Genomic DNA, 18,483 nt, shown 5'->3' with positions numbered 1-18,483 from the left:
GACAGCTTTCCGGGTCATGTGGCCAGCACGACTAAACCGCTTCTGGCGCAACAGAGCACTGTGATGGAAACCAGAGTGTACGGAAATGCTGTTTACCTTCCCGCCTCAGTGGTACCTATTTATCTACTTGCACTGGTGTGCTTTCAAACTGCTAGGTTGGCAGGAGCTGGGACAGAGCAACGGGAGCTCACTCCGTTGCGGGGATTTGAACTGCCGGCAAGTATTATAGGTAAGGTGATATTTTTAATTGGGCCAGTTTCTGTAGATGTAATGAAAGTCTGCATGTTTTTGAACTCTTCATCGGGCAGAATGCAAACGTAGCATCATTGGAGGGGGGCAGTTTAAAAACAACAACAACCAAGTTCTGAAGAACAGGCTCTTCTTTTAAACTTTGCCACTAACTGTGAGGATGTTAAGGGTGCCAGTGTGGCTATGTTCTACTTGCACGGCTGGGAGCAGCAATGGTTCTCAAGACCGATTGCTGGAAGCCACGGTGCTCTTGTGCTCAAATCCTGCTCATGAGTTTTCCACAGGCCAGCCATTGTGAGGACAGGATATTGGACTAGAAGGTCCATTGGCCTGATCCAGCAGTCTCTCCTCTCTTTCTTAAGAAGGGAAAATACAGGTCGTCATCATTGAGACCTGGTGACCACTCTACCTGAAAATGGTATGTGTTGTCCACTTCAAGGATGCCATCAACTCGTGGGGGGCAAGCTATGTTGGGACTTCCCCAATGTTTCAAACAAGCAGAGGGCAGAGGAGCTGAGCATGGAGCCAAGCCCTGCATGGTTTTCATGGCCAGTTCTTAATCCTCCTGCTGTGGAAGGAGACCCCAACTGCTCCTGATGTTGCAATGTGTGTCGCACCTGTGATGACACCAGCACAGGTTGGCACCTTTGGTCCCCTTAAAGTAACATGTGGCCAACCTGCTGCTTGTTGGTCATGTGCAACACTCAGAGGCCTTCACTGCACCCTGCTGAGGGTGCAAAAGCCACTACAAAATTGTGCTGAATTTGCCTTCTCCTGCAATGGTGATATGGAGGCTGGCTTGCAGAGGAAAAATCATTTCTGCATACTTCTCCCCCCCCCCCCCATTTGAGCCATGCTCCTTCCAATGCACCAAGCAGTTTCTGACCACCCACCCACCACCATCCCGTGCTTTCCACAGGATTAACAAAAAACAAAAAACGTTTTGCATCCCTGCCTTAAAAGAGCACTTGCAGGAGTGAGGCTGCACGGTGCCACACTTCCACACATCTGTTTCAAATGCTACCATGATTTTCCTGGGAAAGAGGTGTATCTTTGGAGGAGAAGTTACAGCCCACAAGAGAAGCACAAATTTAACACAGCCATAGATAGATAGATAGATAGATAGATAGATAGATAGATAGATAGATAGATAGGAGATAGATGATAGGTGATAGATAGATGGTAGATAGATAAGAGAGAGAGATCAGATAGATAGATAGATAGATAGATAGATAGATAGATAGATAGATAGAATGAGGGAGAGAGAGAGAGAGAGAGATGATAGAGAGATAGATAGGTGATAGATAGATGAGAGAGAGAGAGATTAGATAGATAGAATGAGAGAGAGAGAGAGAGAGAGAGAGAGAGAGAGAGAGAGAGAGAGAGAGAGAGAGAGATAGATAGATGATAGATAGGTGATAGATAGGTGATAGATAGATGAGAGATAGATAGATAGATATCACATCAACAATAGAGAGAGCAAAGCTTTGGCCAATATGCATTCAGAATGTTTGGGCATCATTAGATCATTATCTACATGAAATGTCTAAAAATACTTGGGGTCATAAAGAGAAGGGGTCATGTGCTTTGCAAGCAGAAGGTACCTGGTCAATCCTAGTCACTTCCATTTTTTAAAAAAGGCACAAATGTAGGACCAGCTGCCCACAACCCTACCATAGGACTGAGCACCAGTTCCATTGTTACGCAGTCCTTCATGTTAGTCTTTGCTCATGTGCAAGGATGTGTTTGCTTTGGATGTGATTGTAGCTATTCTTGGGTTGTGGGGAGGTCTAGATTTCCACCACCACCACCCCATCAACTTCTCAGTACAGGGACAGGCAATCTAGACTTGGTCAGCATCCCCGTGTACATGGGCAAGGAATTTTTGGAATGGTGGTGGACCAAGTCTTCACTGTCATATGCCAAAATCCACTGGACTGACCATAAATCCCTTAACCAGGAACAATATGTCATGGGATAGCACTCTGCTGAAGCAGGCAGGTGGCTGCTCTATGACTGGCAATCAGTCATGTGTGTCCTACGACAGCATAGAATTGGTTGTGTAGGTCAGTTGCACATCGGATGCACAACTGAGCCATATATTGTGCAAGACTGTAGCTTATCAACCAGCATCTGTTGCATAGCTACAACCCATAGATTTATGCCAGGAGGGACCCAACCTTAGGCTTGGTCCACATTTGCATCCACACCACTTAATAATTCCCCACTTTTTAGCATTTGAAATAAAAAGCTTTGTCACTGCTCATTAAACTAAAATGAACATCTTCACGCATCATCTGAATTTGTCCCCACTGGGTGATAAAAATGCTTGTGTAAACAGACCCTTTGCTTATGTTTCCATCCTGCCTGATCAAGATTTCTGTGTAGATCTGAAACTTTCATACTTTTTACATCAACAGGAAGCCGTCCAATGGAAAAGTTCACCTTTACCTGTCTAAGGGTGGCTTCTAATGTAGACGTATTGAGCCACATCCGTTAAGGGGTTTACTCTGAGTATGACTAGCATAACAGCCCTAACAGTTTTGGGCAGTGCAAGCTTTCATGGACTTAGAGTTCACGTTTTCAGGTGCATGAAATGTCCTTAGTTGGCGCATGTGCACATAAACACACACACACACATGGATGCAGTGTTTAAAAATGTAAACAGTGGAGTGTGTGGATAGTAACACCTTTGTGACATTTCCATGCCAATCCCAAATGCATAGAAAAAAATATAGTGATGCATCCACAACAGGAAACCCTGTGAAAACATTCCTTGTCTTCCTACAACTACAACTCCCACCATCCCTAACCATTGCTCATTCTGACTGGGGTTGATGGGAGTTGGGTGCCCAAAACACGCCTAGGCAGACAATTAAAAGTACAGTGGTGCCTCGCAAGACGAATTTAATTCGTTCCGCGAGTCAATTCGTTTTACGAAAAATTAGTCTTGCGAATCCCGGTTTCCCATAGGAATGCATTGGAAATATTTATTTTATTTTTTTGCCCATAGGAACGCATTAATTAAATTTCAATGCATTCCTATGGGAAACCGTAATTTGCAAGATGAATTTTTCGCAAAACGAATTCGTCTTGCGAGTCACCATCAGATATGTCTTGCGAAAAATTCGTCTTGCAGGGCATTCGTCTTGCGAAGTACCACTGTACGTCTTTCCGCTGTGGTTGGTGTCTATTTTTAACTTTTTAATGTTTTTACTGTATGGTTTTAGATTTTTTTGTTGTTGTTGTTCTAAACCACTTGATAGCGGTCTCTAAATATTTTCATGAATAAATAAAATGTCTGGAGGGCACCACCTTGGCTACTCCTGAGCTATCCGTGTCTAATTTAACACCTGTACCAGGTCCATGAAAGCTTAGCCAACTATTAGATTTTTTAAACATCAAGACTCTCTGTAGCTTTCGCTGCTCCTCTGGAATTATAACCTTTTAAATATAGATATATATGTGTAACACTTGTTTTCTGGGATAAACACAAGCAATGACAGTTATTTCTTTCAAGATCCTCAGAAAGGTAAGGCTTTTGAAAGCTGCCTCTGTGTGTGTGTGTGTGTCTTTCTAACACACTTGCTTCTGTGCTTTGTTGTCTCCACAGTTCATTTTTGCAGTTACAAGGAGAAATTTATTAGTCTGTATTGCCGCCTTTCCGCTGTCATAGAGCTAGATTTTCTGAGCACCCAGCAATCCCTAAGGGAAGCAATTTCAGACAGTGAAGTCGCTGCAGCTAAACAAAGACACCAGCAAGTCCTAGATTACACACAGGTAACCGTCTGTTTTTCCGACTAGTCAAAGGTGATTTCTAGCAGGGGCTGTAATTTGGAACCTAAATGGAGAATTGTTGGGCAAAGGCGCAGCATAAAGACGTTTAGTGTCAAAATACAATTTGGGTTTTATGAAATAGCCACTCTGCAGCTCTTCCCTCCCACCCCACCCGGCTTCCCCCTTGCTTGCTTTCTGGGAGAAATTTCATGGATAAAATCATATGACAGTTATACTGGAGTGTTGTAGAGAAGCGTGTCACTTTGGGTTATAAATCCCATTTCCCACCCCTACCTCTCTAATATGAGCAAAAAAAAAAGCACCTCAATTTAGGCTGGGTCGTAGCCTTTCTTCTCTTAACGTCACAAGACCCCGCCACCACTCCGACTGTCAGCCTGCAATGAAACATGCGCACCTCGCCAACAACTGTTTCTTTTGACAGAGGCGGCCCTGCCGTGAGGTGATATGAAGCAGCAGCTGGGTTAGGCAGGAGATTTGGGGGACCCGTGAAGGTGGCGGGGTGGGAGGCAAACAGATCAGGTATGGAGCAGCATTCGCCAGGAAGCTGTCCTCCCCCAGCAGTGGTGTAGCGCGGGTTGTCAGAGCCCGGAGCCACACAGAGCAGGAGGGAGGGAGGGAGATGGACAGAGAACGCATGCACATTCAGCTGCCTAATAGTGTCCACAGGGCCGTCTCTAGGCCTGGGCTGGGTGGCGCAATGCGCCAGGGCGCCTGGCCACCAGGGGGTGCTGCCGCCGGGGTTGGGATGGAGGAGCAGACCCGTCTTTCTTATTGGGGCTGCTGGCATGTTGTGCCAGGGCGCCACCTCTCAGGGGCGCTCCAGTGAGTGGGGGAGCTGCACGGAGCAAGCGCCCCTCACCGCCCACGTGCCCTCCGGAAAGAGCTCCGGCGGAGACGAACCACAGCTGGCAGTGCCCCCGCCTGTCAGGCCACCCCCTCCAGTGGCCCGCTGCGCCTGCCCTGCCTGGCAGAGCGCGAGTCCGGTGTTGCCATTGCCAGTCCTGCTTCTTGCGGCGGGTGAGAAGCAGAAGGCACGGCATGGCAGCGTCAGGGGGGGAGCGGCGCCTCAGAGGTGAACGAGGCGCAGTTGCTAAAACGAAGTGCGCACACACACACGCATGTGGCTCTGGCTTTCCAGCTGGCATGGGGGCACAGGGGTCACGGTGCTGGATAGGGTTAAGACGGCCCTGAGTGTCCACGTCATCCAGGAGATTGCAGCTGCAGAGATAAGTAAAGAAGAGTCATTCCATGCTCCAGCCTTTTGATTCCCTTCCCCCATAATTTATATTAGCAGATGCTTCTTTTTTATAATAATATTTATTACCGCATGCACACGAAAGCTCATACCAAAATAAAAACTTAGTTGGTCTTTAAGGTGCTACTGAAGGATTTTTTTAATTTATTACCCCAAGTTTTCCATTTTAACCATCCAATTAAGTCCACATTAAATACATTCCAAATTCTAATGCAATCAAACTATCCAAATTTTATACCAAATTATAAGTCTTTTGGGTGAGTGCCCATGCTCTGAAGTCCAATGCTTCTAGTCGCTGAGACAGCTGTGCCTAACTTTATGCCATGTCCCAATTTTCAAGTCCTTCCTTATTCATTTATTCACTTACAGTGGTGCCTCGACTTACGAATTTAATCCGTTCCAAAGGCAGCTTCGTAGGTTGAAAAATTCGTGAGTCGAAAAGCGCTACTGGAAACGCGATTTCCCATAGGAATGCATTGGAAACAGAAAAATTCGTAAGTCGAAGCAACCACATCTAAAAATTCGTAAGTCGAAAAAATCCTATCTAAAACCGCCGCGGTTTCTGTTCGGATGTCGACAAATTCGTAAGCGTGCGGCCATTTGCCCCACTCGTGAGTTTAAAAATTCGGTTGTCGGGTCGTTTGTAAGTCGAGGTACCACTGTATGTTTTTAGTGCTGAAGTTACCCTGTTTCTCATATTTTAAGACATACCCATAAAATAAGCCATAGCAGGATTTTTAAGCATTCAAGGAATATAAGCCATACCCCGAAAATAAGACATAATGATAGGCGCAGCAGCAATGCCGGCCGCGGCAGGAGGAGGAGGAAAAAAATAAGACATCCCTTGAAAATAAGCCATAGTGTGTGTTTTTGAGGGAAAAATAAATATAAGACATGTCTTATAATATGAGAAACACGGTAATACTTCAAAAAGTATTAGCTCTTGGGCGCAGATGCTTAACATTGGCCCACCTCTTACACGTACCTTCAGCATAAGTCTGAATCACTTGTGTAAATTTGTAATTTGTTATTGCAAGAAGAAGAAGAAGAAGAAGAAGAAACCACCAAACATGCCAACAATCATTACAAAATGTGAAAGCCGTATGTACCGTAGAAGGTTAGGAGTCACCAGGCCCGTCCTAGCCATAGAGGCTAGTGGCACAGAGAACCACGCGCCGGGCACTGGAGGGCGCTGGAAGGGCACCAAGTGAGCGCAGGGTTCCGGCGATCTGACCAGGACTGCGCTCCACTAGCTGACAGGCTGCACTGCGTCTCTCTCCTTCTCCGAGGACTCCGCACAGCGCCCAAGCAGCTCTTGCTGGTCCTGCGGTGCGCACGCTGGTGGCGAAGCTTGACTGAGCGGAACCCAGCGCTGGGGAAACGAGAAGGAGGCGCAGCGCGGAGTCCTCGGAGGTGGCCTCCCGCTGCTGCCGCGGTCCGCTTGGCACTCCCGGGCCCTTGGAGAGGCTCTGGAGGGGGGCTCTGGAGGGACCTAGCGCCAGGGCGCTGGATGGGCTTCAGACGGCCCTGGGATTCACAATTCTCACAAAGCATGATTTATAGGGACATTGAGAATTTTTTTTTTAAAAAAAATGAAATAGAAAATATTAAGGATTCAAACAAAGGGGTCTGTTGTGGCCTCAGCTTAGTACTTCTTAGAGAAGACAGTGACTCAGGATTTAGGTTTCGTGATTGTTCATAATGGATGAAAATGTAGCAGAGCCTTTCAGACCACAGTGTTTTGTACCGAATTATTGTGACAGTGTGTTAGACTTGTCAGGTTCCTTCCCAAACTAAAACCAGCTGTATTCCACCTATTTGGGGGGGGGGGACTTTCGGCCCAGCACATACCGCAATCTTCAGCGGCGACCGCAAAACCACAAGAGCATTTGTATGATCCTAGATCTGAGACAGTGCTGAAGTCACTACACAAACCAAACATTGTAAAGAGCAAAGGGAGTCCATAAAAGCTGTTCTGAAATGGGAGCTGGAGAGAAACCAGAAAGTAAAAAATTATACGCCGTAGATAAGGTATGTTGTGTCTGAAACAGGCTGTTGGGCAGCGAGAAAAGGGGTATTTCAGGATTGACCCAAGCTAAGCTGAATATCTGGAGCTGAAATGGCAATTAAGTTATAATTTATATGTACAGTAATGTGTCAGGCACTCTGTGAGAAGCATGGCTCGTATGACTGGGCTATTAGCATAATGTTCCTTTAGAGCTGTGTTGGTGACAGAAACAAGGGTCCATACTTAAGCTTCATTAAATATATTGGGTCAGACTGGGTAACAATCAGACAGGGATGGGAGGAGTTACTGTGAATAATACAGGTGAAACTCGGAAAATTAAGTCTTTTTAAAGGTCTTTAAGGTGCTGCTGGAAGGAATTTTTTTATTTTGTTTCGGAAAATTAGAATATCGTCGAAAAGTGCATTTATTTCAGTAATGCAACTTATTTTATTTTTATTTTTATTTTTACAAATGCTTTCTTTTGGAAATTCCACAGTCATAAAACAAATAGTTACAATAATACAAAAATAAACATCGCTATTACATTTCATTAATTACATTCCATTTCTCATTGACCCGCCTAATGACAAATAATTACAATTACAACAAATAAAGGCTTGACATATCTTGCTTTGCATGCCAAGCATCTACCTCATATATTGGTTTCACCTTTTAAGTTGCATTACTGAAATAAATGCACTTTTCGACAATATTCTGATTTTCCGAGTTTCACCTGTATGCCCATCTAAACAATCCACCCAGAGGGATCTGAAAAAGGATGGCAACTCCCCATTATTTATCTCTTAAACACACACACACACACTTAATCACTGAACCAAATGCTTGCTCAGCACTGGGCCAGTTCATTCACACAGCTGTTGTCTTGAAAAACAGCAGCCCACTACGGGGTTGTAGGGATGCCCGTTCCCTTTGGCCAATCCCTACTGGTCTTCTGGACTTCACATATCCCAATATGTGCTCTGATTTTGTTTCCGAGGGGTTAGGAAATCCAGAAATGTTGAGCAGCTCCCAAGAATCTCTCCTTAATTTCTTCCCTGTGGTGCTATGATTTGGTGATGCTTCCATGATGCTGGAACACAGATAGTACCGTTTGCAGGACAGTCTTACTCGTCCTGAAGGACTTGAGTTAGAAGTTTGTGGGGGAGGTGATCTGTCTTCTTCTTTGGCGGTCACTCATAGCCAAGTAAGATTGTCTTCCATAAACACGGTTTTAACAGTGAGTCTGTAAGTGACTGTGGAGGCCAATTCTGGATCCACACGTCCTTCCACAGTGGGGACATAGGTTTCCGGGCGGGAGTTGATCACGGTGAGGGTTTGCAAGCGTGCCTTCCTCTTAGCATGTTTCTCCCTTTCGCCCTGAGTTTGAGTGTCTTCAAAGCCCACGACACCTTTGGTCAAGGCTGTTCTCCAATTGGAGCGCTCGCAGGCCAGTGTTTCCCAGTTGTCAGTGTTTATACTACATTTTTTATTTACATTTACATTTTGATCTGTAAGGGATATAGGGCCAAGTATCTGAGACTTTAAAAGACATAACCTCACAAAGCGTGGTTTCTTTCTGGTGGTATGCACCAGTATGCAGTACCAGCACCTAACCCCCCCCCCCAAAAAAAATCAAAGCCTGGAGCTTCCTTCCTAAAACCCAGGAAGCTAATGTTCTGGCAGGGTATGAGAGCTCTCCCTTGGTGAGTACTGGAACCTTTTTTCGGGGGGGGGGGCACTGACCTATATACTATGTTCAGGCAGGGAGCAAAACCCCAATGAAAGATTTTGTTGGTTTGTTCCCACTTTGGGAGGGAAAAAGCCCCTTCCGCCATAGAAGGAGGGGAGGTTGTGGGCACCCCGAGGCATTCACGTGCTGGGGAAATGGGCGCCATTTCCCCCCCCAGCCCAATTGGCTGGCTCCCCGACGTGGCGCTCCCTTGGTGCGTCCAATCCGGACGTTCCAAGGGGGCATGGCTCACTGATTTAAGCGAGCGCGGCCAGGAGTCTGCCTCTCTTACCTTGACCCCCAGCTGCTTCGTTTTCCCGCCCACCCTCCCTTTAGGCAGGGCTCTCCTTTGACATTGCTGCGGACCTTGCTTGGTCACCGTTGAGGGGCCTGGTAGGAATTTTTCCCACTTGGCAAATTGGCTCAGGCCTTGTGGTTTTCGCCTACCTCGTAGCAACTCGTCACAACTTTGGTTTTTGGCGGTAGGCATTGGATTATCTCTGAAAGGGTACAGGTGGGGGGGGGAGGTTGCTGCCATCACCTCCCCCAAAATGCTGAAGGGTACTCCCTTAAGGAGTCCGGGGGTGTGGCCATGTCCAAAGCCGTGGTAGGTGAGGGCCTAAGGCACGCCCCCTGGCGGTGGCCCCAGGGTGAGTTCCTAGTTGATCTGCATCGCAGGGCTCACCCAATGGTGGTTAACCCTTCACAGACTGCCAGCAGAGCAGGCTGGAGTTGGATATAGACGGTTAGATCCAATGCCTAAGCCAATACACCCGTAATCAATAAAGTTGTGGCCTGCGTCTTTATTTATTCCAGGAAGGATCGGGGTATCGCCACACAACAGAATAGCAAGGGAACAGGATGCTTAACCCTTTCCGCCACCCCACTGCTTCCCCACTAGAGTTCAACCCTCAAATACACTGGTCCCCTTCCATGAGCTCCAAATGTACTTTCTCCCTTATGAAACCCCTTCTGGAACCTCATAAGGAGGGGAAACAGTTTAAGGAGAAAGATTTTCAGAGGGGAAAGCACATCTTTTCTCCACCCCTCCCTTCTCCACTTCTATCCCCCCCCCAAAAAAATGACTCGGCACCTAACAAAATTGATGGTCCATATTTTGCTTCCTTCTGACAATTAGTTCTATCCCAGCAGAGCATCCTTTTGGGTCTGTGTGTTCTACCATAGTAGCAGCCTAGGGGCACTCTTCAAAGACAGCACAAGGTAGAGCAGGGGTAAGGGACTTGTGGCCCTCCATATATTGTTGGAGCTACATGGCAGAAGCCATGGGTTCCCTTTCCCTGATGCAGAGGACATAATATAGTATAAGTATAGTCCACAGAAGTCTGGTGTCCAGATCAAGGGAATTAATAGTACCACTCTATTCTGCCTTGGTCAGACCACACCTGGAATACTGTGTCCAATTCTGGGCACCACAGTTTAGGAAGGATGTTGAGCCTTATGAGGAACGGTTGAAGGAGATGAAAAAGAGGAGACTGAGAGGAGATTTCATAGCCATCTTCAAATACAGTGGTACCTTGGTTTATGAACACAATTGGTTCTGGAAGTCTGTTCATAAACTGAAGCGTTCATAAACTAAAGCGAACTTTCCCATTGAAAGTAATGGAAAGTGGATTCATCTGTTCCAGACGGTCTGCGGAGTACTTAAACTGAAGCGTTCATAAACTGAAGTGAACTTTCCCATTGAAAGTAATGGAAAGTGGATTAATCCGTTCCAGACGGGTCCGCGGAGTACTCAACCTGAAGCATACTTAACCCGAAGCGTGGGTGTAATTGGTTCTGGAAGTCTGTTCATAAACTGAAGCGTCCATAAACTGAAGCGAACTTTCCCATTGAAAGTAATGGAAAGTGAATTAATCTGTTCCAGATGGGTCCGCGGTGTTCGTAAACTGAAAATTCGTAAACCGAGGTGTTCATAAACCAAGGTTCCACTGTATATTAAGGGCTGCACATGAAAAATTGATCAGGCTTATTTTCTCCTGCTCTGGAGGGTAGGACTCGAACCAATGGCCTCAAGTTAAAAGAAAGGAGATTCCAACTAAACGTACAGAAAAACTTTCTGAAAGGAAGAGCTGTTTGACCATGGAACAGTCTCCCTTGGGAGGTGGTGGACTCTCCTTCCTTGGAGGATTTTAAACAGAGGTTGGGTGGCCATCTGTCATGGATGCTTTAGCTGAGATTCCTGCATTGCAGGGGGTTTGATTAGAAGACCCTTGGGGTCCCTTCTAGCCCTATGATTCTATGAGTAACAGCAACAACAATTTTATTATTTATACCCAGCCATCTGACTGGGTTCCCCTAGCCACACTGGGCATGGCTGTAGTAAAGAATCGGGAATGTTAGAGAATCGGGAATTGTTCTCGCCAAGTCCCAGCAAGAAAGAAAAGCTGCACCTTTCTTGCCAGAAGAAGTTGGCAAAAATCGCCCTCTGTCAGAGAATTGATGGCTGAGGCACAGCAATAATTCTGGGAGTACAAGAAGACTATTCATCTCAGAGATCAGGGGAGGCTGAACCACATCAATGACAGATTTCCTTACCCCCTTTAAAGCTATAGGAACTGTCAGTCATCATTACACTTCTCTTGTAATTAACAATGAGGTATCTATTTAAACTTGTCATACATAAACCCTACGTTTTTTACATCTTCTTCACATAGCAAATCGATGAGATCTGGCGTGAAATGAGATGGATCAATGAAGCACTGCAATACGCACGGTATAGACAGCCGCCTGCCGGCTTGCTGGTAGCAAAGATTGTGGATCTGTCAGAAGAACCCATCCAAAAGAAGATAAGTTCAACATCCTCTCACCTCGATTGTCTTCCATCCCCACCACCCTCGCCAGAGATGGAGACCCACCGGAGAAAAGTCTTGAGCGGTAAGGGGAAAGCATTTTACTCCCCTTCGGTCTAGGCAAGAACAAGGCACAATTCTCCACCACTTCTGATTCAGAAGCACGTGGGCATTGTAGGTTATGACTTGCCCAGCGACCGTAAGGTTGCCTGTGTTTATATTTGCCACAGACAAATGGCTAAAAGCAGAGTGTGGAAGCCTGCTTTTGGCCATTTGCAAACACAGTGATAGAATACTGAGATCCAATCCACATAGTACATCTGTCATGTAGCTCACACGCCAACACCAGCCGCAGCTGTACCATTTTGGGAGGGTCCATCACACAAATGCTTCCTATTACACAGTGAGGTTGTCCATTCCATGTCACTGGCGGGAAATGAGGAAACTGATGGGCACTTTTCATATGGTGAGTTCTGTTAAATGATACAGGTCGGGAGTGCAAAACTTGCCACAGAGATGTCAAGATGCCTGTGGAGATGGCTAAATAATCTCAGGGCCAACTATTTACATTGACTTTCAGCTCAATGTTGGCCTTCTTCATCCGGGAAGTTGAATTCTGCTTTGTCTTCTGGTATGTTGCAGCTCAGAGCTTAAGGTTCCATGGATAAATTTAAATAAAAATAAAAATGGGAGGGAGAGTTGTGGGTACATTTTCCTTCCAGCCTTTGACGCCTCTCCTGTCTTCAAATCGCCTCTCTGCTCCTCTGACTTCCTCTTGCAGTTTGGACAGGTGGCTTCCCTGCAGCATAGGTCTGGTGGTTTAGTTTAGCTGGCATTCTTCAATTGCAATTGGATGGTTTGTGCAAGGGAACAACATCTTTACAAAAATCAAATTAAGCAAGGCTAGTAACACCAGGTGATTATCAGTGAACTAAAGATTATCTAATGCTACAAAGAAAAGAGGGATTTCTGGCTAATTGGAAGAACAGGCAGTAGGCAGCAGAGCTCAGAGCAATGAAAAAAATGGATCCCAGGACACAAATGGTTATAAAGAGATGAGCCTCAGGAACAAGAAGGCCAGAACTAAGAAGGAACCTTTGGATCTGTGCTCTGATGCCTCTTGTGGTTATCCAGTCAGAACTAAAGACTTCCCATGTCAATGATGTTCTCTCAGGCTCCAGGATGACTCCATCAGCCCAGACGGTACATTGGCGTCTGGTGACCTGAATGGATGAATTTGTCCCTTTCAGTTTCTTTCAGGGACCAGCTGCCGAACTTATGCCCTGCTAGTTTCAATGGGTCTACTCTAAACAAGTCAAAATCTGGATACTGGCCGTCATTGAATACACCATTTTAGCTCATACCGTATTGGCCCAAATGTAAGCTGCACCCGAATATAAGCCACACCTTTTGAAATGGGGGGGGGGGGGCTGAAGATAAGCTGCTCTTTAACTTTTCATGGTCGGAATTTAGAGAAAAAGTGAGACTTATATTCAGGCCAATACGGTAATTTGAATTTCAAGTGCTTTCCACTTGTTGGCAGCTAAGTCAACCTAGATAGCTCCTCTCTTGAAGACTGTCTCTGTAAGCTATACTTAAGAAAAGATAGAAAGCTAAGAGCCCACTTTAGTAATCATCTTCTTATCGATATACTCCTAATAACCCTTTTACCTTAAAAGTTAAGGATTACCCAAGATAATGCCTTGGCAACCAAATATGGAACATAAGGAGAGACTTGCCCAGACTTGCTCCAGCAGGAAGCAACATATCCGAGGTGAGTTTGGAGATAGCAGAAAGGAAAGCTAATTAATTGGCTTACCCCTTTGAAGTTGCGTTGTCAAGAATCTGCAGCAAGGATAGCCAACATGTTGCCCTCAAAATGCACTACAACACCCAGCAGCAGCAGCCAGTATGGGCAGTTGTCAGGAATTGTGGGAGATGTAGTCCGAAACATTTGGAACCACATTGGCTATCCCTGCTGTAGTTTGTACAGGCCCAACTTAGTACCGCGCCAAATATTTCTCCATGACAAAAAGAAACAGAAAAAATATTCAGAAATCCCTCCTCCACAGCAAACCTGAATATATAAGATAGCTGTGAATTTCCAACTTATGGGGAAAGAGAGGGTAATAATGTCCACATTGATGTAAAGAAATGTTCACCTCTGATCTAAACTCTAGGGTCTGACGGTTCCAGAAACAGTCCACAAGTTTCTTTGGGGAAGCCGTTCAAATACTTGAGGTGATTTATGCTGCAGCAAGCCTGGATTTGCCACAGAGTATGCAAGGAACAAGAAGCCACAGCCAATCACATCTCCCTGACACCCCCCCCCAAAAAATACCTATATGGTACATGTATCTACAAGCATGTACTTACCCCATTTGCAGTGTGCACTTTTAATAATAATAATAATAATAATAATAATAATAATAATAATAATTTATTATTTATACCCCACCCATCTGGCCGGGTTCCCCCAGCCACTCTGGGCGGCTTCCAACAAAACATTAAAATACAGAAATCCATCAAACATTAAAAGCTTCCCTAAACATTCATTTTAAGTGAATATTTCAAACACTAAAGCACAGTGGTGTGCCGCAGGTACACTTACAGGAGAGTTTGAAGGATTTGGCGGAAGCCCATTACATTAGATATATACCATTGCCCGTTTCCCTACACCATTGTGACTTGAGGTTTTTGCCAGTGGAGTGCTACACTGGCATAGATCCCTACTGTTGGCACAATTCCCGGATGCAGAGTCATGGACATAATGGGAGGGTGACAAAGGAAGGTCAGAATGACACCAAATCCAATATGAATCCAATATCCATTATGAAATTAAATACTGCTTTTTATATTAAATACAGGGTAGGATAGGTAGCATACTTCTCATCAAATTCTTAAGGACCTCCCCTTTTAGAGTTCGTTAGGCGATATTGTGTGGCACCACAGGACGTCCCGTCCATACATTGTTTCAAAAGGAATTCAATTTAAATTGGTGTGTTTTTTTTTGTAAAACCCAATTTACAAGAGACCGATAAATGCAAATTATGCAAAATCCAACCAACCCATAATTGCTTTTCACTAAGTGCTATCAACTTAGTTGCCTTAGTGTTCGTGGAAACTAGAGCATAGGATCTGTCTTAATATCAGTGCTTTTTTTTTCTTTAAAAAATGTTTAAGGGTACTCTCATTTTCCTACTCATATTGAAATACTGCCCCTCAATGTGGCCAAACTTAGATTCACAAACTGTTTAGGCATATGCTACCCCTGTGTACCCCCAGAAAAAGCACTGCTTAATATCATCTGTAATAAAGCATAGCACATTTCAAAGGAGAAATTATATGGTCTTCTCTTCAGACTAGGTAAAGGTAAAGGACCCCTGAACAGTTAAGTCTAACCGAAGGCGACTATGGGGTTGCGGCGCTCATCTTGCTTTCAGACCGAGGGAGCCAGAGTTTGTTCACAGACAGCTTTCCTGGTCATGTGGCCAGCAGGACTAAACCTCTTCTGCACAACGGAACACCATGACGGAAACCAGAGTGCATGGAAACACCATTTACCTTCCCGCCGCAGCGGTACCTATTTATCTACTTGCACTGGTATGCTTTCGAACTGCTAGGTTGGCAGGAGCTGGCACAGAGCAACAGGAGCTCAGCCTGTCGCAGGGATTCAAACCACTGACCTTCTGATCGGTACACCCAAGAGGCTCTGTGGTTTAGACCACAGTGCCACCTGCGTCCCCCCTTGTTCAGACTACAAGCATTCTAGAACTAGCTAGTATCACTCCTGACCAATTACTGCATCTAATGTACGTACAGTCGTACCTTGGTTTTCAAACAGAATGTGTTCCAAAAGTCCGTTCAACTTCCAAAACGTTTGGAAACCAAGGCACAGCTTCCAGTTGGCTGCAGGAGCGTCAATCGGAAGCCACGCCGGACGTTTGGCTGCCAACGCAAAGTCCACAAACCGGAATGCCTACTTCCGGGTTTGCAGCATTCAAGTTCCAAATTGTTTGTGAACTAAGCTATTCGGAAACCAAGGTACGACTGTATTGGGTATACAGCCTGCCAGTGGGTAATCAGTCTCCCCCTCTTGTTTGTAGACTCCCAGCCGTACTCGGATGAAGAAGGCTGCTCAGAAGTTTTCCTTCCAACCGACAGCGACTATGACTCTAGCGATGCTTTGAGCCCAAGGGAGCTGGATTTGGTCTATTCGTCCTCGCAGGACATATCCCACCAGGCTGTGAGCTGCCTGAGCGGCAGTGCACCGGATGTTCTCCAGATCCACGACATCAAGCCTTGCTTGACTCCAAAACAGAACCTGAGAGGGGGTGGCACCTTGGAGGGCGACGTCGATCAGACCAAGGAGCACCTGCAAAGCCTGTCGCTGGGAGGAGGGCTTTCGCCGAAATGCACCGAAAAGTCTGCCACCTTGAGGCAACCCTTGAGCTTCTTGGGCAAGAAGAAGCACGGGAAGCACCAGCACTCCAGCTACTTCAGCCGGCACCATCGCTGGCTCCGTGTGCACAGTGAGAGCCAGTCCATCTCCCTCTCCGAGGGTCTGTATACTCAGCATCTCACACGAGCTATGGAGTTCTCGCAAGAGCCTACCTCTGGCAGTGAGCAGATAAGCATCTCCATCGACTGTCCGCGCAGCACGTTCTTACCTCACACTACGAGCCTCCCAGAAGAAGGCAAAGGCAAATACCAGGAACTGAGGCCGAGTATCCGTAGGATATATGTGGAGCAGTACGGCACCAGCGAGGATGGTAAATCCTGGGCGCTAGGCAGCCGGCCGGTGGAACAGGAAGATTTGCACATTTCCACAGGCCAGCGAATGGTTCCAGAAGATCAGTCCAGTTCCAACACCGCTGAGGTATACAGCAGCGATCTTTAAGGGTGCAGTCCGCGCAGTGGCTCTGTTCCCCCTCAATACTGCCTTCAGAATGCGATCGCAATTATTGCAAATGGAGGAAGAGAGAGATCTCGCTTCGAAGGAACCGTTGCATTCTTGTCTTTGCCAGATGCTGTTCAGAGTTACCATGCATTTCTGAGGTGCAGCATGAAAAAAGGGGTTTGTCTCTTGGAAACATGCATGCCTGTGTAACCATCTTGAAAACAGGGAGGCTGACCCCGGACTGTTAAGGGTTTTTCTGTGCTTTTAATAGGGCAGAAAAGGCTGGTATGGAGAATGAAACTGTGCCAACGGTGCAGCCGATTGGTGCTATGAAGTGGCACACCAAGGGAATGGGGATAAAGAGGGTACCCATTTTGAGCTGGGGGGGGGAGATATGTTCTGCCTTCAGTGTGCCCCCATAGGGTGGGTGGGAGGAATGACACACAAAGATCTCCCCAAACGTTCATTGGGAAAGGTAGTAGTTTGGGGAGAGGGCAATAAAACGATAACACAAAGCATTCCTGTTTCAACTAAGCCCCAACTTTTGATATTTGCATGTCTGGGAGCAGCTTTAGAGGGAGAGGAATTCCTTCAGGTCATAGCTACTCTACGGTGTTCAGCTAGCTGCTCCTGCGGATGATTTTCTCTACCTTACAAGTCTACCATTCCCAAAGGTCTTTGTGGGGAACCAGGACAGTTAAAAGCGATACAGAATTGAAAGAGGTTTGCAATCTACATATTGCTTCTGCAATGGGGTAGAATTGGCAGTTCTGTTTGCGTGCCGAGGTACCAAGACATCCCCCCAATAACTCGCACTTCACACAATATTTTAAGTTTAAGGTTCTGGGCATTAATTTGACCACAACTTTATTTAAATACAACTGATATGAGTGGTTGCTTAGGCATTGGTTCCAGCCATCTGTCCCCTGCCTGGGACAGATCTGACTCCCGCTAGCCTAGTAGGTGAGCACCCTCTGAGAGAGGTCGGGGCAGGGGCCCAAGCCCTTGACCTCATCCCTCAGATGCTCCCCGAGGCTCATGCACGGCCCTGGCCCCTAGCGGGGATAAACGGACAAACATGTGGAGCCCCAGGATTCCTTTAACGGAATACCCCTAAAGGCTGCAGCAACCATGAGGGGCAGGCCCAGCCAAAATCCGTACCCCTCCACCATCCAATTTGAACCAATGAATAACCGCCAACCTTACAAGTTGTGACTTATTGCAACGTGGTAGGCAAAAACCACCTGGCACCAGCCAATCAGCCAAGTGGGCAAATTCCTACTAGGCCCCTGATCCAAAACAGGCGCCCCCATGACAGGCACAGCAAGGCCAAAGCAAAGAACGCCTAACATTAGAGGAGGGCGGGCGGGAGATTCGTTGCGAGCAGCAAAAGTGGAACTGAAAGCTGCTCGCTTAAGCATATAGGGCTGAAGCTGTCAATCATTCATTTGCTACATGCAAAATTCCCCAGCAACAGCACACCCACCAATCACACATGTGGCCATCCAAACTGACCCGCCTCACCAAGTCTTGTTAACCCTTCCGCAACCCATGTTCTCCTTTGAGGGGAGAACCTGCTTTGTAGGATGCCTGCGAGCGTCTCCTTTGCATTTCAAAAGGGGTTTGTTAGGCAATGGGGTTTGATGGCTTATTCCCATAATACATGCAGGATGGGAGACATGATTTTTCTTGCCGACCCTGGACCAATCCCAGAGACTGAAGTGTTGTACAGTG

The 18,483-nt window shown here is 46.3% G+C and overlaps 1 protein-coding gene across 1 annotated transcript in view; it reads left to right on the top strand.

Moving 5' to 3' along the window:
• The window catches only part of ANKFN1 (ankyrin repeat and fibronectin type III domain containing 1), a 110,366-nt gene extending 92,747 nt beyond the window's left edge, over positions 1-17,619 (top strand). The window contains exons 16-18 of the mRNA XM_060272003.1: positions 3,863-4,029; positions 11,715-11,934; positions 15,956-17,619. Of these exons, the coding sequence (XP_060127986.1) occupies positions 3,863-4,029; positions 11,715-11,934; positions 15,956-16,749 (1,181 nt within the window). The 3' untranslated portion in view covers positions 16,750-17,619. The remainder of the gene's footprint in view (positions 1-3,862; positions 4,030-11,714; positions 11,935-15,955) is intronic.
• The last annotated feature ends 864 nt before the right edge of the window (positions 17,620-18,483 follow it).

The sequence above is a fragment of the Zootoca vivipara genome, chromosome 2 (assembly GCF_963506605.1).
Source record: "Zootoca vivipara chromosome 2, rZooViv1.1, whole genome shotgun sequence".
Lineage (NCBI taxonomy): Eukaryota > Metazoa > Chordata > Lepidosauria > Squamata > Lacertidae > Zootoca > Zootoca vivipara.
Note: the sequence above shows the minus strand (reverse complement) of the source record. Positions and strands in the feature narration are given on the sequence as shown.